Source organism: Calonectris borealis, chromosome 18 (genome assembly GCF_964195595.1).
Source record: "Calonectris borealis chromosome 18, bCalBor7.hap1.2, whole genome shotgun sequence".
Classification (NCBI taxonomy): Eukaryota; Metazoa; Chordata; class Aves; order Procellariiformes; family Procellariidae; genus Calonectris; species Calonectris borealis.
The window spans coordinates 12,237,202-12,264,403 of NC_134329.1; the positions used below are offsets into that span (position 1 = coordinate 12,237,202).

At 45.6% G+C, this 27,202-nt stretch overlaps 2 protein-coding genes across 7 annotated transcripts in view; both read left to right on the plus strand.

The window, feature by feature from the left end:
• The window catches only part of LOC142090321 (septin-2), a 40,958-nt gene extending 31,888 nt beyond the window's left edge, over positions 1-9,070 (plus strand). For 3 of the 5 annotated variants that reach the window (XR_012676497.1, XM_075167994.1, XM_075167993.1), the window contains exon 13: positions 8,280-9,070. The gene's annotated coding sequence lies outside the window, so the exon portion shown is untranslated. Of the gene's footprint in view, positions 1-5,782 lie in introns of all 5 variants that reach the window. The other 2 variants (XM_075167996.1, XM_075167995.1) reach the window with 2 other exon arrangements.
• A 2,845-nt stretch (positions 9,071-11,915) lies between these two features.
• Positions 11,916-27,202, plus strand: part of SEPTIN5 (septin 5) — a 47,578-nt gene continuing 32,291 nt past the window's right edge. Inside the window, exons 1-2 of one of the 2 annotated variants that reach the window (XM_075167991.1) lie at positions 12,194-12,204; positions 15,391-15,689. Coding sequence is in view for 1 of the 2 variants with exons in the window: in XM_075167990.1 (XP_075024091.1) it covers positions 12,024-12,074 (51 nt within the window). In the remaining variant the exon portion in view is untranslated. Of the gene's footprint in view, positions 12,075-12,193; positions 12,205-15,390; positions 15,690-27,202 lie in introns of those variants that run through there. The other variant, XM_075167990.1, reaches the window with a different exon arrangement.

The following is a 27,202-nucleotide window of genomic DNA, read 5'->3' on the forward strand; positions in this document are numbered from 1 at the left end:
AATGCAAGGATTAAAAAAAAGAAGGATATGAGGAGTCTTGTTGCTTAATACTTCAGTTTAATACTCTAGTTGTGATTGCTAGTCTTCTGGAATGTAAAGCTTGAATAAAATGGATTATATTATCCCTTATGACCTTGTGGCAGCTGCCAACATTCCAAGCCTAAAATAAGGAGATTTTTTGTTGCCTTTATTTGAACCTTCAGTCTTCCTGTTTATATTTTTAAAAAAAGGTCTCCTAAGGAATAAACTTATTCACTGGATTTGTATTTAAGCAGATGTTGGTGATTTTAATGTTATGTGCACTGTGATCTTTGAGTGAAGTAGTTAAGGGGAAAAGAGTAATTCAAACTCAGGTTTCTTACTGTCACAATTCCAAGTCTTGCAGATAGAGGAGTCTTAATACCATGTCTTCCAACTCCCATGCTAAGATACATTTTCCCAGAGCTGGAAATCTAAACACTGAGGATAATTTTGTGGCTGACTATGTGGCTATCGCAGTGTATGCGGTAGCAGTGTCTGACATAAAGCTCTCACTTCCCCAGACAGGAGCTGGTAATTAGGCAGCCTGTTAAATATTTTAGTCTGACCTGAAGATCCCAAGTTTTCATGGTGACTTTGTTATCATATGGCCAAACTCTGACCGCTTGTGAAAATGGCTATTTGATGCAGGAAACCTTATGTAGTGTGAATTATTATTACTGTTTTTTGTAAAGGAGCTCAATTCTTTCTGGAACTTACAAATCACATTTAATCACATGGCATCCTTTAAACTAATACTCAGTAAGAAAAAAACCACCCTAAATCTAACAGGCTTGTCTGTAGTTGGTGCTTGCAGAGCACAGGGTGGCAAATGATACAAATATATTCAAAGCTCTTTCTTCAGTTCCTACATACTGGATTTGCTGTAAAATCAGTATCTGAGGGCTAATAGGATGCAGTATTCCCACTAACGGTTAGCCAGTGATGGCACCAGCATTCCCTGTGTTTCACAGCTCTTGGCAATACTGGATATGGTATTTATAAAAACAAATAGGAGCATGGTTTGTCCCAGGCTGAATTTGCAGCCATGGATACATAAATAAACAGAGTTCTGAGCATGCTCATGTGTGTCAAGGAAAATGTTATTTTGTAGATACTTTACATTGTAATACATTTTGGACCACTAAATGTGTTAAGCAGGACGGCTTTGCAGACTTAACTAAGCGTCCATGGGATCTTGTTGTGATTTGTTTTGAACTAAATCTTAAGAAAGTTAGTTGGTCTGAAATATTGAATTGAACAAGTTTGAGAAGGATTTGAACGAGATCTTCATATGTGGAGGTCCTGCTGTTTCTTTGGAATCTGCTAAACTACGTTTCTGCAGCTGCTATGGAAATCATAGTGGGAGTGTTGATCTGCTGGAGGGTAGGAAGGCTCTGCAGGGGGACCTGGACAGGCTGGATCGATGGGCCGAGGCCAACTGCATGAGGTTCAACAAGGCCAAGTGCCGGGTCCTGCACTTCGGCCACAACAACCCCAGGCAACGCTACAGGCTCGGGGAAGAGTGGCTGGGAAGCTGCCCAGAGGAAAAGGACCTGGGGGTGCTGGTTGGCAGCCAGCTGAACATGAGCCGGCAGTGTGCCCAGGTGGCCAAGAAGGCCAACGGCATCCTGGCCTGTATCAGAAATAGTGTGGCCAGCAGGAGCAGAGAGGTGATCGTGCCCCTGTACTCGGCACTGGTGAGGCCGCACCTCGAATCCTGTGTTCAGTTTTGGGCCCCTCACTACAAGAAGGACATGGAGGTGCTGGAGCGTGTCCAGAGGAGGGCAACGAAGCTGGTGCAGGGCCTGGAGCACAAGTCTGATGGGGAGCGGCTGAGGGAACTGGGACTGTTTAGTCTGGAGAAGAGGAGGCTGAGTGGAGACCTCATCGCGCTCTACAACTACCTGAAAGGAGGTTGTAGTGAGGTGGGTGTTGGTCTCTTCTCCCAAGTAACAAGCGATAGGACGAGAGGAAATGGCTTAAAGTTGCACCAGGGGAGGTTTAGACATCAGGAGAAATTTCTTTACTGAAAGAGTGGTCAGGCCTTGGAACAGGCTGCCCAGGGAAGTGGTGGAGTCACCATCCCTGGAGGTATTTAAAAGACGTGTAGATGAGGCGCTTAGGGACATGGTGTAGTGGGCATGGTGGTGTTGGGTTGGCGGTTGGACTTGATGATCTTAGAGGTCTTTTCCAACCTTAACGATTCTATGATTCTATTCTATGATTCTACATTGTTTTACAGATTGCTTTCAGGAAAGAATTTTGAACTTCTTTTTTGTTACCCTTAAGATGTTGATTGATAGACTTCTGGCGTAATTTGTTGGCTAATATGCACAGTCAGAACTGCAATTGCAGTCCTGCTAAACCAGAGTGTTGCTGTATGATCCTGTCGACAGGTTGAAGTGAATCCTCACCTAGAACTTAGCCTTAGGGAAGTTTCTCTCATGCATGTTAACTGACTTCGCAGTTTAGGAGGAATGATGATTTCAACCTCCAGCATTCCCATCAGATGTATTTGCTGTATTTTATTGAACTCACTATTTCCAGAGAGTCCAGGAAACTTGTAATTAACACAGCAGTTAGCAGAACCAAACTGCCAACCAATTTAAATATACTTGATTTCAATCTTTATGTTCTGTCACAGCTTATCTTGAGCATCTCTCAGGTTCTAGTTTTACAAGAACTTTAAAGGATCAGCTCTGCTACTGAAAGCACAGTCTCTCCTCCAATTGCTCTTTTGCACCCTTATCTTTGTGCTGAGAAAAATATGTAACTTTATAGATAATTTCTGTAAAAAGTAACATTTTCACTCTTTTTACTTTGGAAAAGTACGTGTTTATTAATTTTCTTCAAAAGTCCCTTAAAAATATTTTCCCCTTCATAAAGCACAGACATAAAGAAGTTTCCAGATATTTTGGGAAAAGAGAAGTATGGTGTAAATACCTTCATAGATAAGAGCTGGAAAGTAAACAGTAGGATAATGAAATGTGGTAATATCCAAATATGTGAAATACCCACTTCTGATTTCAGATGTATTTCAGGGTGGGGAGAAGATTGCTGAACGCTTTGGGGTTTTCTGGAAAGAGTCTGGCATTGCATAATGATTAAGAAGTGCGAGACTCAAATCCTTGCCAAAAAGACGGACGAGTCTGTATTATCATAAAGTGCTGCACAGATGGGATGACTGGAAGGTCTGGTTTGCCTGATCCCTTTTGAATGGGGGCATCTTTATGGAAATGATTTTATGGAAAGAGCAAAGGGAGAATTTACTTCAAGCAGTTTCCTTTACTTCCAAGGCTAGAGTAAGAGAAGCATAAGGGGAGTGACAAAGGCAAAGATCATACGCAGGGAATATGTTCAAAGTTTCCAAAGAGGACAGACGGATTTCTTGCTGTGGAGAAGTAGAAACCTGAAGGGGAATGAAGGACACTGGTGGAGGCTGGGTTAGAAGTAGGAAAGGAAGATGATTTTGGAAACGGTAGTGACCAGTGGGCCAACTGCAGTTTTTGACAAAACAGTACAGACTTGCTCTACATGGTGGTGGTGATTAAGAGCTTTTGAGAGCAGCCCTACCAAAGGTGTGTTGATCTACACTTCTGTCTGTTTCCTCTAAACATTTCATAGCTTCTATGTACAAACAGTGCATGTGGAGGTGTTTGTAGAAGTCCATTTGAAGTGTGTTAAAGACTTCAAGACAAGCTTGGTTTTTCAGAGTTTACTTTTAAAATGCAAGACAGTGCTGTGAAGTGTAGGAGCTTATTGCTTCTTATATTTGACAGTTCAAATGAAGGATTGGGGAAGAAGGAGATAGAGGGGTAGAATAAGTAAAAAGTAAAAAAGATGTATTTTTATTTGGATACTCCAATAGAAATGCTTTTGAAATAAGCCTGCAGTAATTCCAATAGCATATTTACTAGGCTCTCAACTTGTCCATCTCAGATGAGCAACTGTTATGAAAAGCTGGAATTATTTTTTCAAATGAAATGGTTACTGATGGGCGTTTCTTCCCTTTCCTTCTCTATTTCTGAAAGCGTAACTCTTTGCAATCTGTCTTCCTCTTGTTATTCTTACAAATCTGGATTGTCTGTCTTCCACTCAGCTTCAAGATCATACTGGGACAAACCAGTAACAGAAGCCAGGCTATGGAAAACAAATATAGCCAGCTGGAAACGTAGTTATGGTTAGGGAAATGTGTTCAGAAAAAAAATGCAAGCATCTTGCACTTAAAATGTCTGAAGGATTGAAAATTCTTTTAGTATAGCTCATGATTTCCACAAGTATTTTAAAGCCTCCTGAGTTCACTAACACTGTTCTGATTCTTGATAAGAACAGTACTAAAGGAACCAAACAGCTAGTTCTTTCTAGCAGTGAATTGACACCATTTAGCAGAACACCACAAAGCATTGTCATAGCAACCAACCTTCTGAAACGATGCTGCTGAATACTGAATTGATCTGATGAGAAATGTCATTTGAGGAAGTAAAGATCTTGTTGTAGTTTTTGGCAGCTGAAATTGAGAGCCTGGAGAATGTGAAGCTTGGGCAAATTTCTAGCATTTGGAACAACTGCCTGGCACTGCCAGTAGATGTTTCTCTGGCTAGAAACTAGACTGGAAGGGCGCTATCGTTCTCCAGCTCTTCTCAGCTCTTCTAACTGTGGAGTTGTTCAGCAAACCCTGCACTCATGGGCTAGCACAAGTTTTTGTTTCCCTTAGAGAGTAGGCTTCTGATAGAAATTGTCATTTTTTCCTCTGCTACTGTACAACTGAAGTGCTGAACTTGTGTGGCTCCATAGGACCTTGAAGTTAACTTGTACAGAAAGATCTTAGCAGGGTCCTCAAAGCCCCCTTGTAGCTGGTGCACACCTGCCCTTGTGTATAATGTGCAGAGAGCTAGATGATAGAGTTGTGGTATGGCTTTTAATCTTTGATGTATAGAACAAAAACGCTTTCATTTGAGTTTGTTCATCTAAAAATAATATCTTACATCTCCCTGTTAGTCTATACTGCTCTCAGTTGGTGAAACAGTCATGTTCCTGGATTGTAAGTAGAACATAATAAAAGATGATGTTGTACTTGGATTGTGACCTTGGCTGTTCCACAGCATCTCTGTCTGTAGCCTTTGACAGAAAGTTGTGCGACTCTTCCCAATAGGAAAAAGGTAGCACTTTGTTAAAATTGTCATCTTCGAAGTGTTGTACAGAAAAAAAATCTATCATTAATATGATACTTAAGTCTGAAATATTAGTCAAATCTGTAAACCTCCTGTACCTAAATATTGTCTGTCTTCAGGCTTTTAAAGATTCTGGCCTGGATTTTTATTTGCCTGCCTGTATCATTTCTACACTGTAGAATTTATGCTTCTTGAAAAGCACATTCCCATTGAAACCAATTTCCAGAACTGCTATGCTTATAGAGGAGAGGAGCAAGAAATGATCCCCCACCTCCCAAAAACTAAAACACTCTCTACTTTGTAGACTTAAAAGCTTTCCAAGGAATGACACAATGTTTGCAAAACATAAAATGGAAAAGATTGAAACACCCAATAGCAGGTTTTTCTGATATTTTTCACATAATTGCCCAAACTGTATCTCAATAAATGTTGTCAGTAAATGGATTAATGCAAATTGGTTCAATTTTTGCCAAGTGATCCCAGAGAATATAAAATAGAGAGAATATAAAATTCCTAATGGGTCACCGCAGAAATCTTGTTTTGTGGGGAAATGTCAGGGGTGAGTGGAAATATATTTATTTGCTTTTCAGTAATGTGTCGATGCCTTGGGAAAGATGAAGTCCACCATGCCGTGGCTACAGTGACATTCTCAATTCTTGTGAACACATGCAGTGGCACCTCGCACTCTGCCTCTGAGAGGCTTGATTACCCAGGAATGACACAACTGACATATTTCACCTCTTCCAGTACCTCAGTGACACACTGCTGCAGCCAACACAGCTGTCACGGGGAACTAAATGCTTCAGGCCACCTTTTGCTAATTAAATGTTTTCAGAGGAACATTTCTTGTAGTTCTAGACCTTGGAGCCTGGTATGTATATGTGACTCAGTGGATATTAATCCTATTAGCATATTAAAATAACTGATAAACATTGGAAAGCAGTTCAAAGGCCAGTTTTGTAACTTAGTATATAGTTGGCTGATGACGTTTGCTATGGGGAAGTATAAGGTGTTGCTACAGACCAGCAAACGGAAAGGGAACAAACTCGAAGCAGTGAAGTCAACAGAGGATGACTGAAATATCAGAAACCCAAAATATTAGGGGCGTGATTGACAAAATGAGTCAAAACTAGCTAACAACAGGGGACACAACAGGTGTGTCACCCAGTACTCATTCTTTTCGGAAAGATGCCATTTCTCAAAGTTCTTGCTGATGATTGGACACTCAAAGGGCTGTAGCTACAACATAAAATGGGTGCTATTTGAAGAAAAAGAATTTAGGTCAGTGACAAAATGTAACTGCTTGTAAAACAAATTTCTCTTATTAGGAATTCAGAAGTGCGCATGGAGAGATGTCAAGTTGCCCTGCATTGTGGTGGTGGTCTTGGAAGCAGCTGAGGGGGAGGCAAACCCATTCCTTCCCAAGGCTCTTGAAACCTTTACAAGTACAGCACTCCGAGCTGTCTGACCATATGCATCAGGGTGCAGGTGTAGGTAGTGCTAGTTATGCCACTTACTGAGCAAGTTTTGTTTTAATGGCATACCGGAGAAATGTATAGTCTTAAATAATGGTGTGACTTCACATTGCAGATGGGGAGGCATTTATTAAAGCTATGTTGGTGAAAGGAGTATGGGGGACTGTAGGGTTATAGTCTAATAAAACTGGAGATCAGGTTTGTAAAGAGTGATATCAATCTAATGTGTCATAAAATATTGTCTCATGAGGAGATTAGGAAGAAAGAGCAGTGAAATGAATCCACACTAAAAATGTACAAACATACTTTGCCCAAGTATGTTCTACGAGCATATAAAATGTGGATATCGTGTTGCTAATGCTGGTAACATCAGTGCACAGCTGTGCTCATAACTCGAGCCTTCATGTTTATTGGAAATTCCAGTCTTTTTGTGAGTCTGAAACATCACTTACGGTTTCTTCTTGAGGTATCTTCTGGAACAGATTAGAGTTAGGCAGGCAATGGCAGAAATTTAGTTTCTCTTTCATACTTGAAGTAGCAGTGTAGCACAACAGGGTTAATTTTGAATTTGAGTATTGAGTTTGGTTAGCAATATATGGACTCTTTAAGGCTTTAAAGCCTTAATGCTGGCTCGCTTGTTCTGGTTGTTATGGGAAGTGGTGGCCTCCTTAAAATGTTAAGTAATTGTGTATTGAACAGAATTCCCACTGTGAGAATGGCAAAGAGCAAAGGACCCTGTTGTCAGCTTTCCTTATCCTCACTGTAGTCAGGAAGTGTAGTCTGGATGAGTGTTGCACTGTACTTTAAAAGTAAGTTGACACAACAATGTTTTCTAGGATATTTCTTTTTTCCATCCAGATGAATGTTTGGATTAAGCTATTTTTTCCTGTTGGGAATGAGTATTTTTGGAACTGGAGAATTTGAGGTGTCTCCCAAGTTCCAAATCTGACACAGCGTCTTAAGCAGGGCCCAATTTTCAGTGAAAGCTGGAATTCTGCTTTCTTTGTAGCAGCCTTTTCGATTGGCAAGTAGCTATAGAGACATCCAAAACTGGTAGTTGTTTTTGAAATTACAAACCGGTATCCCTTCTTTCAGCCATATGAATACTGCTGTATGAATGCTTGAAAAAAATCTGTTTGCTTTCCTGTTTTACCTAAGCAGCGTCATAAGAGTTGTTTGTGCGTGACATCAAACTTGCTGCTTACTTTTAGCGCTGTTTAGATAAGGGGTTTTCGTTTTCCTCACCAGAAGTAACACTTCATGTGACAGGCTGACTGAGGTTGGTTTCTTGGGTGCATTACTGCTGAGATAAGCTGTAACGCAGTTCTTGTATTCTTGCAGACAGAGGGGGGTGTGGGTGCTTAAAGTATGTAACTAAAAATATTCTCATTTATGTGCTCTTACTAGCCATTTGTGATAAATATTTGGGGCCAAACTGCATCTGACTCAGCTGATCTAGTTCTAATGCAGGTCCCTGTGATGCAGTAACTGAAACGCCCTGCTCCCCGGCTTACGCTGCTTTGCTCAGAGGGGCTCAGGCTGCCCCAAACACCCTGACGGTGCTGAGAGTTTGTCCTTTCTAATGCTCTTTGTTTTCCACTTTTGTTCACAGCAGTATACAGTTCTCTCAGTGGATGGGTGCTCTGTTTTCTTTGACCGCATGGTAACGTTCAAATGCAAAAGCTGGATGCCGCAGATCAAGACCTGCGTTAAAACAAACACAAAGTCTGAAGATCGTGTTGTAAAACGGCTTGTTTTATATATTCAATGTTAATCATGTCACATGTATCTTTTTTGATTCTTTTGGTAACACTGTCTTCATACTTACAAATGTGGTTTTATTATCCTTCCTATACACTTTCATACCGAAACTGATAGAGTACACTGTTTGGACTAGTCATTGTGATGGGTTTAAGGAGTTAATCGTGTATCTGCTAGGTTATTCTGAACAGTTTCGTGACTAATACTAAAAGACTTTGTGGCCTGTTTACAGTAAACGTATGTGTGTTTGCACAGTATCATAACTTTCACTTGCCATTTTAAGTCATTGTGTATCGTATCAGTTTTTCATAACTTTGTGCTTTGGTTACTTTTGAAGCTTCATCTCTGGTGATTTATATTTGTGTGATGTATGAGAAAATGTACAAAACACTGATGATTCACCAGTGATGCAAAGAAGCTGATTTTTCTAAATCATCGTGCCTTAACATACCATAAACACGACGCATGCCAACAACTTCTGGATTGCCTCTGAAGATTCGTCTTCAGGTCTCAAGTATTGATTGCAAGAATTTCTGTCACAGGCATTTTTGTCAGCTGAGTAATGGCATGTACTGAACTTTTTATATACCATAACACTAATTTTCATTGAAGTTTTGTAATAAATTGTACGAATGTGGAAAATGTTGAAATTCAGGGTGTTGTTTGTTCTTTGGATTTTGGCTTTTTTAAGCTAATCTGTGAAATGTTGTAATGGTGTCATGCACAGTGCATATTCAAAGGAATCATGATATTTACCCTGGGGAATGAAGGCGTTTTCTAGAATTTGTGTACATACAAACTTCTTTGATTTCATTTCAAAACAACTTTAAAAGTGTTTTAACTGGAAATTAGGTGGCAAGACTTTGCATCCACTTTTTTTTTTCTCCAAAGTTCATTAGGGACATTCTGACATCTTTTAAGTATGTAAATACCTTGGAAAATGTGATCGCACACCTTGGTTTATAAATTCATGAATGTTGCTGTTTCCTTTATGTCATTACTGAGTGTATAGCTCTCTTCTGCATGCTTTTGTAGTCTTGTGTGTATTATATATGCAGAAGCGTAAGTTATTTTGCAAATATGGGATTGAGACACTTTGTCTTCTGTGCTAAATTGGGGCATCTTTCATGTAATGATTAGCCCTAATTTTGCTGTCTAGCAATGAGCGTTTAATCAGGGTAGGATTAACAAATGATTTGCATCACAGGGATGCATGTTTGGCTTGTGTTTGGAGTTGAACTGCATACAATGGCGTATCTCAGTGGCTGCTATAATGAATTTGAAAGAAGAAATGGACTGACAGATTTGTGTTCATACAAAGTCTCCTCAGGTTTTATGAAGATTTGAATTGTAAGCATGTCTGTCAAGAGGGCCAAGGTGAGAGATTTAATGGTAAACTCTTGCTCATGAATTGTGTGCCATTATTGCACCTTTCTTCTTGTTTTTCTTCCAGAATTTTGCATCATACTTTGCAACCTTCTTAAAATGATATGCTGTCCATTTGTGCTTGTGAAAGTCAGGACAGCCACACCCCTCCTGAGAAACCAAGACTGTAGTTACATACAGTAGTTACATACTGGATTAACTCTCTGAACAAAGGTAACATGAAAGGTTCATCTTTCAAAGCAAACTAGGACAATGGGGAAGCAGGCTTTCAAAAGCATCTAGTCTTTAATTTTATTAAAAACGGAGCCTTCTTCCCCCCTCTTTTCAAAGCAAGGCACCTAAAGTCACTGTCTCAATTCTTGTGTGTGAAGCCTCAGTGAGCAGACTTTCACTAGTGGATACCGATTATTGATCGATAGACTCTGCCTCCTTCTGGCTTGTGAACTCCAGCTGGAGTGTTTTGGGTCAAAACCTAAGATCTATTTGAATAATTGTCCAGGAAGGGCTCGCAGTACTGCTGATACCATACCTGAGTGCTTTCCTTTCAATGTAGGCTTAATTTTTATGCCTTCTACCACTTTGATGTTGTCTGATGTTAATCTTCAGCTACTTTTGAACTTGGTTTTGTTAAAATATTTCACAGCTTAATGGGGGAAACATGTATTTGTTAAGCCAAATCTTTGCTACTGTGAAGATCTCTGGAGGGAAGACTCTGGCTAGAGCCTAAATTCTGACCTTGCATTTCCACTCCCGTCTGTGTCAGCAGTGCCAGGGCCATGGAAGACAAGTCCCTTTATCTGAATTCCACCCCGGCCTTCTCTGGGCTGACACTTTCCAGTGCTGGGACAATGTGCCCACATGTAACTATTTTAATGACTGTTCAGCAGGATCAAGGAGCAGGTGGCTGCAGTCCCTTCGCTCTTCACTAGATTTAAAACACTGTGGCAGATGATAAAACAACTCATGAAAGGTTGATTGGCTTGTTGGTGCCTTAATTGTGGTGTAGAGTCTGTAATGGTCTGTGGTGCTCTAGCATTTAAAAACAAGCAAATATGCTGACAATTACCTGATTTTTTTTTTTTCTGATGCTTTGAATCAATGGCTAAAAGTGAACTCAGGATGAGTTAATGGGTTTTTAAAACATGCATGCCTGGGATTGCCAACCTCTGGTCTTGGAAGGGTCTCCTTGTTTTGATATGAGGGATGTTTTGAATGAGAAGGTGGAAGAAATGGCAAGATGCTGTGATGACTACAAGGATTTGAAAAGTTAGTGCTATGGCAGCAGTGTCAGTTTTTTTGTTCCCAAGTAGGGGAGTGTCCTTGCACTTGTGCAGCCATCACCATGCCAAGCTTATCCTGTCCTGTGTTCAGGAGAGTTTCAAGTCTGATTATTTACATGTCCTTGAAATGTGGAAGACATGACCCCTCCCTGCAGCTGTGGAAGTCGAGGGAAGGACCTGGGTGTCCTGAGGCTTCCCGTCCTCCTCTCCTTGCCCCTTTACTGGTGAGTTGAGGTTCCTATGAGCTGTTCTTAAATTGCGAGCTACTACTGCCTTTGGAGTGTTTAAAATTCATTTGAGTTCTTTCCTGCCTTTCCTTAAAAAGTTATACTGTCAGCTTTTACCTAAAATAACTTTCCATATCACCTCTTTAAAATGTTTTAATGGAAACAGAGCACACATTCCTACTTTGCACAGTACGGTTGCAGTATGATTCAGGACTTCCCACTGTATTTTGAGATGCTAAATCTGGAAACACACTTCCTATTTATTCCGTTTGTGTTTGTTTTTTTTAAATGGTGTATTCCGTCTTTCTCTTCGAGAGTCGGGAGCGCTTCCTCTCACAGCGTTTAAGCCTTCAGAGGGGTGTACACAGGCGCGGGTCTGGGTGGTCTCCGGGAGTCACTCGTGTACGCGTTTGCCAGCCCTGACAGCGGCGGGCGGGCGACGCTGCCGAGGTGCCTCAGCCGGGGGCGATGCGCTGGCGCGGGGTCGCCCTTTCGGCCCCGGGCCCGCCTGTCACAGGGAGGGCGGCGGGGCCGGGGCCGGGGCGGGCGCGGGGCGGGGCGGGCTCCCGGGATTGGCGGCCCCGGCCCGGCCCCGGCCCCTCCGCGGCGGCGCTGGGGCGGCCCCCGCCGCGCACACACACTCACACACACGCTCCCGGCGCTGTCGTCGGCTCCCGGGAAGGCAGGGCCGCCGGCGGCACCATGAGCACCGGCATGCGGTACAAGAGCAAGCTGGTCAACCCAGGTGAGGCGGCGGGGACGCGCGGCCGCTCCGCCCCGCGGCCCGGCGCATCCCTCACGCCTCACTCTCTCTTCTTTTCTCTCCCCGCCGCCGGCTCCCGCCGCGGGCATCCCGCCGATCTGCCCCGCAGAGGAGAAGCAGGTAGGTGGGCTCCCCCGCCGCCCTCGGTTCGGTATGGCCGGCTGCAGTCCCGGCCCTGCTCGGTCGGAGCTCTCCCGCGCTGATGCGGCAGCGGGGTGGTGTCCTGCTACCTGGGCACAGCGGCGTTTCAGGCCGGGGCTTGGCAGGCTGGCCCTTTTTTAGCCGGATTCATCCGGGAAATAGGCGTTTTGCCTGCTTCGTCTCCCCGGGTTTTGGGTTGGGTTTCTTTTTCTTCGGTGCCTTTGGGTGTGTCGAGTAGGTTCGGATGGAGAAAGGCAGCGCAGGGGCTGGCAAAGGCATTTCAGTATTAGGAGCACGTCTCCCCATCGTGCTCTCTTCCCTCCGCAGCACAGATGCGCAGGCACAGACCCAGTCCTGCCACTCGCCGCTCCTTGTTGGTGTAGCAGATCACCACCTCGCAGGCGGCCAGGGTTTGGGCGTTAGGGAACATCTGTTTTGCTTTGCAAAGCAAATAGCTATTTGGAGACATGCCTTTGAGTCCTGGAGAGAGAGGGGGGTGATGCAATCAGATGACATGGACAGGGTTTTTTTGTTCACTGTTTGGTATTTGAAGGGGTTTAGGGTGTTTCACAGGAAGAGGAATCCTTCTTTGCCAAGCTTGAATGTCTAGGTAAAGGGATATCAGCAGAGTCCCATGTGTTCCTTAGCACCCATCATCATGATGTAGGCAATGTCTGCAGTATATGGAAGAGCTTTTCTGTCTCACAAAGGTAGGGATGGAGGCGATGGTTAACACAGCAGGGCAGTGCAATAAGTCCCTGCAGCAGGAAGAAGTCCACCCATTCCCAGCTTGGCTTGCACTTGCCTTTGGGTCCAGTCTTCCTTTGTTTGGGGCTCTAATTCCTTATGCAGCAAACACCTTCCCTGCCGAGACAGTGGTACTGCACAGCCTTTCTGGACCACAGAAAACCAAACTAGTTTTGTCACAGCTTGGGCATTCACCTGGCCGCTGCAGGAGATGGTCATGCATAATGCGGAGTTGGGCACTGTGAAAAGACACCTGTGCATTTTTGTGAGCTGCTGATGGCAGTGATGAGAGGAACAAAGTAAATCCAGGGGTAATAGGATAATGGGGTCATCAGGTGCATTCTTCCCAAGCTACTTAGAGTTTTGCTAGCATTTTGTAGTTATTTGTGAGTATTGCTGTTAATTCTTGTTTTATTTCTGGAGGCAAACAATCCAGAACGTATTCTGAACTTGTAAAAAAAGCAGTGTAAGCTGTGAACTGGAGAGGAGCTTCATGCCCCCCGCAAAAACGTGCTGTTCATTTGTTTTTAAATAAAGAGGAAAGCAGATTATGTATAAGGCTCCTTTCTGCTCATTCCCCAGGGGAAGAAGCAAGGTAGAAATCAGGGTACTCTGTTGTAGATATTATCATAATTCCTGAAGGCCCTTGTCACACTGCATAGGCAAGAGTGGGCTGGAGCCCGTACCCCAAAGAGTTCTGCAGGAGAGCGCAGTGTTCTGCTGGGGCAAAGGAGGTCTCTCCTCACATGCGTAGGTGTGTGCGTGTGTATCCGCGTATCTTATGCCGAGGGTGTAGAGTGGGTCTTGCATGACAGAGCACAGTTCATTATGAATTTGTGCCAGCCATGTTACTTGTGGATGGTGGAGGGAAACCAAGCTGTGAATACAAAGCAATCTGTTAAAATTAAAGTGAACGTACAGAAACACAAATGATCTTTATTTAGCATCCTTTAAGAGCAGGAATTTTCTTCCTGTGCTGCCTTGTTCCAATCCAATCACATCTGGCAGCAGGTAACAATGTAAAAGGTTTACTAAGGCTGTGATTCTTGCCTGAACCAATTTTTCCAAATTTATTATATAAAAGCTATTTTTTATAAATAGTTGGGAAATGAAGTGAGCTTCTGGGAGGGCAGTACAGTAGATTGTGTGTAAGTAGGGTAGCCTTCAGTAAAATCTTAATAATATTGATGACTTACTGAGTCCAAAAAATGGAACAATGTGGCATCAAAGAATACGTGTTCATCTTCCCTCATAGCGTAGTCAGGGCTGATGCATTGTCTGGGCCCAGAGGACTCTGATTTGCAGGTTGGACTCCTAACTGCTACCATTTATGAAGAAAAAATAACGGTAGATTCTCCACCTCTCTGATTTCCAAGGAATGACCTCTTAATTGGTGTATTTGGCACTGAATTCACGTGCCACTGAAGTCAGTGGAGGTTTGATACTGGTCTCAGTGTGCAGAGCATCCAGCTGTCCAAGGGGAAGGGTTGTGGTTTCAGGCCCTGGACTGGGGGGAACCAGTTTCTGCCCTGAAGCTCTACGGCAGGTTGCCTGATGAGACCAAGCTCCTCAGCCTCATTATACCTTGGTTCAGCACTTCTCAAAGAGGGGTGGTGTCTCTCCTAGCAATTTATATACCGCTGGAGCGCTAAGAGGGATTCTCGTGGTGAAGCTGGGTAGGCAAATGAAGCAAGGGCTAATGTCCCATGTGCAGAAGAGTAGGCCCTGTGTAAGGGAAACCTAGCAATTTGTCGAAAGAGTATTGACTTGAGAACCAAACAGGGCAAGTGCAGCGGTTGGACGCTCTGCCAAAGCCCGAGGTGTTGCTGTGGGAGGAGTACAGGTGAAACCTCCCAAATACCTAGTTAAACTGGAGTCTCCTGGCACACTCCTGCAGAACATGCCTCCTAGCTCGTGTTGTTGGCGTGTGTTTGTTTGGGGTGTTACCTTGCTGTGTCTCTGAAGCTGGCTCCTGCTCATTCAAGCCCATGTCTCTAATGTTCTTTGAAGTCATTGTTTCTTTTTAAATCAGGAGGATGGGAACCTCTCCTTCCCAAGTTGATCTCTCCCCGCCCCATCAACTTGCAAAGCTGTTTGGGTGTGGGAGCAGAGACTATCTGGTGGATCCAGTTCTTTCAGTGGGTTTGAAATTACAGGGCTGTGCGTTTTGCATTCAGCTTGGTCCTTTTTTCTACTTCAGCATATTTTGAAGTGGTCTGCTTGTCAGTAAAAATATATACGGGGGGTACTGTGTATAGAGAAGATGCTGTGCAAAAGGTAGTTTGGCTGGAGGAATGGTTTCAGTGCCATTCTAGGCATTGAGAACTCCTGCATTCATTGCATTTGTGTCTCGGTTTTAAAGAATCTGGATTTTGTATCTTAAAAATTTATATTCAAACTCCTTTGCTTTCTTCTTAGAAAAAAAAGAAAGAAGCAGAGATTTCCATCGTTCCTGGAACAGTAGATATTACAAGAGCAGAGATGTCTTCCATCTAAAATGGCAACCGTGCCAACATAGAGCATCATTTTAAGGTCAACCTTCAACCCTAGCCTCGCCTACCAGAGGACATTGGCTGATGGAAATCCCCCAGTTCCTTGTTAATGTGTGCTGAACCGCCTTCTCCTTTTCTCTACTGTGCATATGGAGAGATAAGCCCAGATGGACTTACAAGGAACGCGTAACCCCCTGAAAAGGCTGTGCTCTGCATAGTGCAGAGGTACCCGAGGTATTTCTAGATGCTGCCCTTGACACACTGATGACCACTCCAGTGCAGGCAGCTGCTGATGACAAAGAGCAGATTAAGAGGAGGAAGGAGTGGAGATTCCTGTGTCTCCAGCTGGTTGAGGATGACCTTAATGTGACTCTTGATTTCTGTGTAGATACCTATGTGGTGAAAATTGATTAGCTGAGTTTTGTGAAATATGTGATGAAAAGTGTCATGTGAGTGACAGGTTCCCTTGTACAATTGTACAATGAAGACCAGGTCTTTACAGAATCCCCTCAAAGTCTGTGCTGGAGCAGCTTGGAGGATTTGTACCTGCATTATATGTTTACAGCATTGCCATCTTTCATCTAACCGTTTTCCTTAAATTAACTGTTCTTCTAATCTTGTGACTAGGGGAGAGTTCTTTCTTGTGCCTATGCTTGTGCAGAAAAGCATGGAACCTGGAAGGCAAACAGCATACCACTTTCTTTTTTAATTTTCTCAGACCTAAACCAGTTATTTTATAGTCGTGATTCTTTGAGTCATTGGGAGTGGCAATATGGATCTGTGTTCCTGTGCTGTCTGTCATGCTCTGTATCAATTCAGACAGGGTGGTTGTCGTGAGGGTTTTTTCGCTAGGAGAAAGCATAATTACGTTTGCAGCTGGCGAATGGGATATTTCACCACAGCTGGATAGTCTCTCACTGTGACATAGATCACCCTGGGTGAGGCTGTTTCTCTTTGACTCCCCATGTTAATGTTTCTTCCAACCTCTGTGTTTTCCAACCCTGGTCTTGCATCCTGGCTACCAAGATGCGCCTGCCAGAAAGGGAGTAGCAAATTAGTCACAGAATCTGGAGGTAAATACTGGAAACACTCTTAAAGCAGCACATCTCTGCTTGTTTTTCTGATGTCCCAGTGTATCTTGGCCAGACGTAGCATAGGAGTGGAAGCTTTTACTTCTCTCTAAAAAGCCTTGTGTTGTTCGTTAATTTTTTTTGGCTCATTTCAAAAGACAATGTTGGTCCCTTGCCCTCCAAACTGGGCAAGGGCTCAGTGCTCAGAACTGTGTGTCAGGAGCTGGGTGGGACTGCAGCAGGTCAAGAGGCTCAGCCCTGCCTGTCCTTCTGCTGTGCATCTGTCTAAACAGTTTTACTGCAGGAGGCCCCTGTGTCGCACAGATGGGCTATTCTGGGCTGGGGAGGGAAGTCCATCCTGGGCACTTTGACTTTTGGGATTGGGTTTTTTTTTTTTCCTTCTTTGTCTGCTTGGCTTCTTGGAAAAGGGCTGTAAAAGGAGGTCAGCACATGGACTGCATGGTGAAACAGAACTGCTGGAGAGCTGGGCACAGAATCTGCCTCCTGCTGCTGCTGCTGTCTCTCTTTAATTATTTATGCTCCAAATGGATAAAATGGTCATTAGGGGGAGAGGTTCAGCCCCCTCTCTGTAGCAATCTGCAGTTTATGAAAAGGAGAAGTAACCGTTTCCTGCACAGGGATTTTTGTCCCTTGAATTTCCACGAACTCCTCAGCTACTTGTGTGCAAGTCCAAAATTCTGCTGCTCTCGTGTGAATTGTGCAGGGCTGTCTCGGGCACGTTAGCCAAATGTGTAAGTGTGACAGCTGTTGTGGCCCGATCCTGGCTGATGTTAACGAAGTAGGAGCAACCTTCATTTAACCCCGAGAGATGCTTGTGACACTTGCTCAGCTGCTGGGTTGCAGCCTGCTGGGGCATTATAAAAGGCAGCTCACAATTGCAGAGGTGAAAATGTTGCTGTCATCGGAATGAAGGAGAAACCCAGTCCCTGGATACTTTTAGTCTCCAAAGTCAAGGAGTCTCTTACAACTTCTTAACACTCTCAGAAATGATACCGGCTTCACACTGATGCCATTCTTCATTTGATTGTTCTAGAAATAAATGTAAGAGGGTTGTGCCAGTACTTGCAAAAGTTGAGGAAAGGCAAGTCTAGAGAGAGAAACAGCTGGTGGAGTTCAGTGTCTTCTAGAGCCCATATTGCCCACCCTCACTTTCAGACTAAGTTGCTCTTCATTAAATACCCAATACAATGGACACCTTGGAAATCCAGGGGAGATTCCACGTTCAGCCAGCTGGTTGCTCGCCGTGCCAGGCCAGGCTGGGTCCCTGCTGTGTATCTTCAGAGCTTTGCCAAATTAGTTTTGAATGTTCAGTCCAAGGGGTTTCCCTAGCAGTTTTGGGACACTCCGCTGCCCACAGTGGTGGCTCCTATAACCATGCTGCAGGTAGTGCCCACGTGTGCTGAAACCATGCCTGGAGAGCTCTGCTCCATCTTTAGTACTTCAAGCACTTCTTTATCTCTTGGCTAAGCCAAGAGGGTTTCTCTCCTGTTGTTTCTCTTTCAGTTCAAGTGGCTTCTGTGTTACTTTTTTCCCGGATAGGGGAGCATGAACTGGAGGGCACCTTCGTTGCTTACCTGCCCAGCTTTCTTGCCTGACCAATACTAAGACTTTGTCCCCTTCTTGCCCAAGGCAGAGATTTCCCTGAGACAGTGAAATCACACAGAATAATCCTCTAATACTCATGAAAAAAACATGTGGCATCTCTAATACATTGTGTGACTTCAGATTTTTGTGAAGCGTATGCAAGTTGTTTCATAGCATACTGGAATAATTCCCATACGGGCTGGATTTTGTCTGTGTGTGCGTGTGTATGTCTGCAGTGTGGTTAGCCTCGAAGTGCAGGAAAAAATGTTTGTCTGCTGTTACACATTCCTTTTCTCCCAGAGAATTGTCCCTGGAGCTGTGAAGAGGTTTGCAGTCATCTTGTTCCCACAAGAGTGTTCAGGAGCTGGATTTGTGTGTGGTGCATCAGAAAAGCTGGGATCAGATCCCAGAACATGTGCTCCTCATCAGCCTGCGTGCTGCTGTTCATCCGCAACTTGGAATCCCAGAAACGTTTACAATGAATAGCGGAAGGTGGCACTGAGTGTGCGGAGAGGAAGCGTTTGTATGTGCGGTGCTGCCTGTAGGCGCTGGGCTGCAGAAAGTGAGACTTTCTGTCCCTCCTGACTCCAGTAAGAGTCCTTTCTGTTCTGAGGGCTGAATGGGTTAATATTCTTAATTCCTTCTCTCTTGGGTGAGTGTATTTCCCGTGCATTAATTGAGATCTATTATGGGCTGCTAACATTCAGCTCTAGACTGTGGTGCCATGGGCTGGTACACCCAGCAGCGTCACAGTAGCCACGTGCTGGAAGGAGAAGAGCACACTGGAGGCTGCAGGGACTGGTTTGCTGAGGAGCAAAGCTTGGCGAAGTGTTGGCCAAGAGCTGAAGAGGAAGCGAAACCTTGCACAAGCATCTGCAAGGGTGTAATGCCAAGAGGGAGAGAAGAATTTAGTTTCAGGCTTTAGTACAACTGTCCACTCCTGAAGTCAAAAGGAAAAAAAAAAAAAAAGAGAAGTTGAGGCTGAAGTTCAGCTCTAGAAGAGGGATGTAGCCGTGCTGTGCAGGGCAGCACAGTGCAGGGATGCTTGAGACGGCAGAAACCTCTCTGGATGCAGCTGTGCAGCCTTCGGGTTGCATCAGCCTGGTGCCGTGCCACGGGAGGCTCCGGGCTAACGCTCCGAAGTGCAGCGTGCTGGAGGATCTTGGGCTGTGGTTCACCTGTGGGATGTGAGCCAATGGAGCTGTAAGTCAGGCGGAGGTGACTTAGCAGAAGCTAACTCCGGTTCTTCTCTCACCTCTTAAATTTGGGCTGGTTTTCTGCACAGTGGCACTAGCTGACAGCAGTAACAGCCGGTGCCAAGACCGAAGTGCTCACCCTGAAGTGAGCTGATGGGGAGGGGGGAGCAGCGCGGTGGCTGGCCCGTCCCTGTGTGCCACCGCGTTGGCTGTACTGCGACTGCTCGAGCCAAGGAGCAGGAGGGCTGAGGTCCTTCGCTCGCCAGCTTTCTTCAGCTCAGCTCTTTGCTCTTCCTGGGAACTTTGGGAGTGCCCTGTTTGTTTTGAAGCTTGTTATCAAGTGTGTCAGGGTGTGTGTATGGAGCTGGGATGGCCTGTCTCTGCCTGACCCCGCCCGGGGCAGCCGGTGCCGTTCTCCCAGAATGACTCCTGGCAGGGGGAACCGGGAGCTGGGAGCGCAGGCTGAGCAAATAAACCGCAGGATCATGAGCGCTAGCTCCTGGAGACGGGCCATGGGGAGCGAGCCCGTCCCACTGACCTCTGGACATTCTCCGTGCAGAAGCAAGGGAGGGGAAAAAAAGATCCACTCAGTTAGCTTGTGGGAAAAGAGACTCCAAGGGCTTAACGTCTTCCTTCTGCTTTCTGTGAGGCAGAGGCCAGGGTGGTACAGATGTGGTCTGGGCTCCAGTGACTGTGTTTCATTTTTCCTTGCAGACCCCTGGTGCTCGGAGCTGTGTGAACACACATGAGAGCGCAGGCCAGGCCTTTTACTACTTCAGTTTGTATTGCACTTATTTTTAAGACCACTTCCCAGGCAAGTCACTTTGCTTTCAGCCTTTTGTAATGTCTCCTGGCTATTTCCTCAGTGTGGGAACTATTCTAATCCTGCCTGCTGCACTGAGCTCATTCTTGCCATGATAGGTACACACATGAAGTCTCTTTAGATCCTGCAGTCTTACATCCACTTTTATCTTCAAATAAATTACATACTACATTAATTATATATTCAGGTGAAATATGAGTCACAAAGACATCTGCTATCTGCCTGTCCTGCCTACATTGTCCCCTTGGCTGTGCTTTCTTTTTAGTTTAAAGCTCTCCCGAGTCTCTGCATTGGGTATTAAGTGATGTGAAGTCCTGGAAATGTAGATAAGCAGTATTGGAAATGCCCATCTGGGCCAATCTCCCTCTGCCCGAGGCCTGCCTAAAAAATGTCAGGGAGATTTATGGTTTTTAGGATCCTATGGATTCTCAGAGGTTCCTGCTGCTCGGAGGAGCTGCCAATAGCTGGGATCAGACAGTAACGGAAGAATCATCACAGCCTTCAGGAGCTGGTATTTGCCCTGTTTTGTAGGCAGTGGGCTGGATCAAGGCAGCGGGGGTTAAACTCCCAGTGATGCAGCTGGCCTGCAGCAAGGCCTTGCTGCTGTGATTGCACGGTGCTGCGATGAGCAGGAGTGTGTCGTCACGACAGCAAGAGGGATGCTGTCTGAGATGATCTCTCGTCTCCCGGCAGCTGCGCTTACAGTCCCGACTCTGCGTGGATGGTTTCTGCGACGCAGCCAGAGCAGTGCTCGGGAGCCCTTAGCTGGAGCGTGCAGAAGGGAGGCTGCTCGTGTCTCGCTCCCGAGATTAAAACCTTTGCTGTTCGTCTGCTTACTTTAAAGAGCTCTCCTCCCATTGCAAGGAGCCCTTGGCAGAGCCTGTATTTATGAGGGAAGTGGGTATCAGAGAGGACGGTTATTTAACAAGACTTGGTGCGTTTTCTGGGCGGTTAATCCAGGCGCATGCTTGGGAAGGACTCCAGGTCCGCTGAACGCTCCGGATCTGCTCTAGTCTGCCGGCGGCCCTGGGGCTGACACTTCAGAAGCTCAGACCAGGCCCACAGAGGCGAGCACCCCAGTACTGTTGCATTGATCTGTTTGGGATCCTGCTAACCATCACTGTGCAGCAGGAGCGTGTCCTCTTGTCACTTGGATAAGCCTCATCTGCCCTGCCCCACCACACTCGGCTCACACCAGGTTCACAGCGTTTGACTTCACAGCGATTTAAATAAACCAGAAGTGACTGGATGGAGCCCAGTGTTCCTCTTCCTCAGTGCCTGCTCTGTTCAGCCTGCTGCTCCTCAAACAGAAAGGCTGCATGCCATCTCATAGCTGTGCGGTGGCATTATTTTCAGCAGCTCTCATTAATGTCAGTGAAAGCCTTTCTGTTTGAGGTGGTAGTGCCGATCCTCAGCAGCTGCTTGGAGGCTCTGGCCAGTGCCAGGCGTTTTGCTGCCTAGTTTGAATGGCCAGTGTCATCTGAACATTTCCCTGCTCCTCCCGTGGTCACACTGTCATGGGCAGGTGTCAGTCAATAGCAGAATTGTTCTCTGGGTAAACAAGTGATGGTGCTATTGGAGCTGCCCTTCGTGTAGCAGCGGTGCAGTGTGCGCATGGGGTTGCTAACGAGGGCTATCATGGGGCTTGTTAGTCTGAAAGCTTAATGAACCATCTTATGTTTCTTTGCAAAGGGTGTGGATGCTGCTTCACGTGTGCTGTTCCTGTGCTGCGTCTTGCACTCGGGCGCGTTTGATACTGAAATGTGTCCCTGCGAGGTAGAGCTCACAGCACAGATGTGGGCGTTTTGAAGGACTCAGATCCCGTCTATCGTGACATTAATGACAGTGGACGTCCAGGAAATGTCTGGGTGAGACCCCTGCTCTTGCTTCCTCAGGCACGTTGCGTACGCCCAAGGGCTGAGCTAATTTGTAGCTCCAGTGAATCCGTGTGTATTGGGCACCCAGAGCATGTCCCTTAGGCATTTAGGGCTTTCCCTTAATGACAAATAACTATTTTTCTTTCTTATTTTTAAAAAAATAAAATAATTAGGGCATCCACCCACCTCTTGGCTGGCATCCTGCAGTAATAGGCCAGCATGTGTTTTCTCCAGTGGAGGAAAGCAGGTCTTGTTTCGTATTCGTAAGGCAATGGTTTATAAATGAGCCTGAAAAGAAAACTGATTTCCCCGCTTACGGCAAAATTACATCAGGAAAGAGTCACATCAGAATTTCTTAAAGCTGGGCCATGAATTTGGCCTATGCTGTTGATTTGATCATGTACAGTGGGAATAGTCTATCCCAGAGGTGTGCAGGTGAGGGAACATGTTCCCTTTGTGCACATAAAACCAGACCCTCCTCCATCCTCGCCCTGAGCCTCGGCTCTGGGGGTTAGAAATCCTCATGTGACAGAGGTTTTTTTTTCCCTTCTTATCCCCCTGAGGCTGGAGATAAGAAGGGAAAGAACTTGACTTTGGGTAGTCTGAGGCCACGTGAGGCTACTGGAGCCATGGGGACAGCCACGTTGGGGGCAGAACTGTGTCTCTGGGTTAAGCTGGTTTTGTTTGGGCTGGGGACTTGGGGGAGAGCTGCCCAGTCTGGCCAGTACAGTGTGACATTTAACATGGCTGTGAGGGGATGGCACGTTTCTGACAGGCCTGTGAGGGGCAGTGGGTGAGATCCCACAGCAAAACATGACTAGAGAATAAATCCCGGAAAATAAATCCCAGGAGATCGCTGTTTGGCCTGGCGAGTCAGGCTGGGAGCCCAAAAAAATCCCTCCCCGTTCTGCATGTGACATTGGGATTTGCTTGGAGATGGTTAGCCGTGGATTCTTAAAAAATATAAAGGTTTGACTTTGTGCCGTGCTGCAGGTCCCAAGAGCTATTCATGGGTATCTAATCTGGTTTTGCACCCCTTTTTGGTAAAGGGCTGTGACAAGTTACTCTTGGCCTGCTGTGGCTGTCACTTGAGCTGACACTGCATAGGGACGCTGGCTCTCCGCTAACCTACCGACTGAGCTGAGTGCTCCTCGTCCTGCCCCGCTCTTCCGTCTTACCTCTGTGGCTGTTTCCGTTTCCTTTGGGTTGCCTGGTAGGAAAGCACAATCTAGCAAATGCAATTTTTCCACTCCATTGCTTCCAAGTTCTTTCTAACATTGGGTATTGCTGCGCCTTGCGTGTCCAACAACCACAGCGTTTACAGTCAAATGACTTTGTCTTGTCTAATATCTTCTTCAGTCCAGTTTCATTTCTCTTACCTCCAGAAATCCATTAGAATCGTTTCAAAGGTGACACTTCCATGAACTCTGTTCTTCCAGCACCTGCTGTGTTAACATTTCCCATCTTATATCTCGTGCACTTTACCATTCTTGTTATTTCAGGTGGAGCCCAGAAAGAAATCGATGAAATCAGCAATACCACTAAAAAATCCACAAGAGCGAGTAGTTTACAATTAGCTGTTCCTTCAGATCAGGACTCTATTAATGACTCACCGTTAACAGTTTTGCTACAGGGCAAGTCGAGATGGTATTGATAACTCTGGATAAACTTTGTAGTGGAAATCAAGACTGAAATAGCAGCAGGACCAGTGTCACAGCAATGTTATCTGCAAAGAACAGATGTTATCGAGAGCCCAGTTTGTTCAGTGTGATTGGGCTGTGTCCCTGCTGCAGTGACATTAGTTATTCAGCTTGGGGCACTAACCTTTTGTCATTGCTTTCTCACTCAATTTTGGAGGGGAGAGAAATAGTTACCTTAAGGTGGAAAGGTTTTTAGGAGGAGTGGGGCAATATGATTCAGAGTGTGTGTCCTTTAATGACCCTCTGCAAGATTTAGGGCTTCGCTCATTGTCTCCTGCAATCCAGTTGTGTGCTAAAGTTTGTTCCTAAGGCCTTGATTTTTGCTGAGGAGAGCTGAAAAATGCCTCTCAAACCTGATAGAGAATACCCTCCCTGAGACTTTGTCAGGACAATACCAGTATTCCAGCTCTGTCCTGGTCAAACTGGGTTGCCTAGTCTGGCCGCAGTACTTTATACTGAATTATCACTGGTGAAATTTGCCAAAATGGCAGAGTTGGGTTGTAAAGCCCATGCCTTTTTAGGTAGATCATAACAGCAGCTCTGATATTCTTGTTCCTATTGCTAAGCTCAATGGGGCCTTGTGGCACGACAGCAGGGTTATTGCGTGTTTGCATGGTGATGGTATCTGTGAAACCCCCTCCTGAGCCACAGCCCTGCAGTTTCACGTTGTGCCAGCCCAGAACTGTGGGCTGTCCCTGCCCCACATTGAGCGATCCTGCTTGCAGGAGATTGTCGGCATATTCTGGATTAACCAAGGAGCTGTCACGTTCCTCTGGTCTGGGCTGGTGCTGTAGAGATGAAAGACAACAGGATGAAACATCAGCTTTTCCACAAAATCCGTTGTGCAATATAGTTACTTTAAAGGCAAATCTTTTAGGCAGTTTGCAATAATACAAACCAAGGGCCAACTTTCTTTAAATAGGGATAAAAGTGCCCAAGTCCTGTGAAACTGAGAGGAGCTAGGCACCTCCAATGTTTTTGTAAATTTGGCCTGCCTTGCTCTCCCCCCAGCACTGCTGTAGCTGATTTTGGTTGCTGCGTAGCAAGAGCTCTCGCCATCTCCCATGAGCAGGCTGCTGCTGCGGAATTTACACACCTGGTGCCAGGCTTACAGCTGCCTTTCATGTGCTGTGGTCCACGGATTAGCTCCAGGAAAGGGGCTGGCGAAGGAAAATAACTGGGAAAATACTGCAGGAGGTAGGTTCCAGGCTGCTCTGAATGGCCCTTTCATCTTTGTCTCAAAAAATCAGTAAGAGGTGCAGCTCTGTGAAAATGGCTTTGAAAGGATCACGGCCGTGCTCGGGAATGATAGAGCCATCTAACATTTTGGTTTCTTTATTGGAACGGAAACTTTTACAACCCTGTTTCTTTTTTAGGGACTTTGTTTGGCCGAGATGCTCCCTTGTGGGTTAGTGTTTTTAACATCTCATCTCACCTTGTTTCTTTTGGAAATTGTCCTCTTTATCCTCCTCCAAACTCTTCCTTAAACCCCTCCTGTGTGTACTGGGCAGCAGCTAGCTCGTGGGTAGTCACTGTTTATCACACCGGCTGTGCTGCTTTCTGACTGATCCGTGCGCCTGTTAGTTTTCGGGTGTGCTTTTGATTGCAAGCCCTTCGGGGCTGGGATTGCCTTTGTGCTGCGATTCAGCACCTTGCACGCGGGGATGCGCTCTCTGGGAGCGGGTAGCTGATTGCAATCCGCTCCCTGGCTGACAAATCTGGGGCTGAAGAGCTAGGCAGTGCTCTGCCCTGAGGCTGGATGCTTCTGCGTCCCATGTGCCTGTCTCCGCTTCATCTGGACTCGGCACAGCATGAAAAACTCATGCGGGCTTTGCTGTTGCAGATCTCTTCTTACCTTTTGCAGTGTTGATAATTGAGGCCATTCTTGCCTGGTTGAACAACTCCTGTGCCCTGCTCTTTCTGGATGTGCCAATGACAGCAAGGGTGGCTGGGCAAAGAATTTGAGAACTGCAATGAAGCAGCTGTTTGCTGTGGCAAGAATATTTGTATCGTCTGGGCTCCCTGCAGTTTGGGGGTGGGTGCTTTCACCTTTTAAAATCTTCACCTTAAGGCTTTTGCGTAAACAGTGAAATAGGATCTGCTCCCAGGGGAACAGTTTATATAGTTAAATCTAAGTATTACTGGAAAAGGAAAAGGAAAATACAACCTCCGCCAGGGCACCGATGTCCTTACGTCTGTGGAATTCCTTTGCATAGAGGAAGCCTGGTTTGCCTGGGAAGAGAGTTTTTTCTTGAATTAGGTTACTTTCTGTTGCTCTTAATATACTAATGATTTCACATGATCCCTTCCATATCCTCAGATCTTACTGTCCAGAATATTCAACAGTCCCTCAGCAGATCTTTCCAGCCTATGGTTCTGGAAAATATAGGGTGTGGTTTTGTATGTTTACCTGTATCTTATCTGTGAGTTCCTCAAATACAGTACAGTCTGATTCTTATTAAGCTGCCCTGAATGAAGCCTTTGCTTTCAGTCTGAATGGCTTTTACCTGTATATTGAGCAATTTAAAAATAAAAAAAAAAAACAGAAAAACAACAACATATATGAAAACTCTGTGGGAGCGTTAGTGCACGCCTGCTCTCACTTGCAGGATTATTCATGTACAGTTGTTTGCGGACAAAATGCCTGTCCATTCCTGCACACAAGGAGCAGCTGAGTACTGGAAAAGTGTGAAGCTTAGAGCCAGCAGGAGTCTCCTACAAACGGTGTTTGTGGTTTTTTTTTTCTGGGGACAGAGAAGGTGGCTCAGAGCTCTCCAGGGTGTCTGGGTGCAGGGTGAAGAGCACAACCCTTCCTGGATGCCTTCCAGCCCAGGATCCTCAAGGGCTCGGCAGGCATCGCTGGCCCAGCCAGGGCAGGTGTGGGTGCTGTTTTAGAGGTGGCAGAACTGAAGCCCGGGACATAACACCTCTGTCTGGAGGCACTTCTGTCTGGAGGCCATGATTTTTAGGGATAGCAGCTACTTTGATGAAGGAGTGGCTCTGCTCCTCTGTGAGTCAATCACACCACAACTGAAGCTTCCCAGAGGCGTTTGAGCCTCAGGAATTCCCTTAGCCCAAACGTTCAACTTCAGAGCTGTTCCTTCCAGGTAGCGGTTGGTGTTTCTCAGGGCGGTGGGGGGCGAAGCACACCCTGCTCCGCTCACTGCTGTTGGAGCTCTCCTCTTGGGAGCCAGCAGGCGCTGCCCTGTCAGAGGGCTGTGGCTTCTCTTCTCAACAAGACAACCTGTCTGTGGGACATTTGCTTCCCCACCGGGTCCTCGCTATGTTAATGACTTCTGCTGGCATCTTACCAAGTTACAGGTGTGAAGCCAGAACTGGCAGAAAGAAGCTGGTGGGAACGCAGCCAGGTGGGAACAGCCAGCTGCTTCCTCTTACTGAAACGCGTCCCTCCCGCAGGATATTTATTCCTAGTCTGTGCTGAAGGGGAACCACCTGCACAGCCCAGG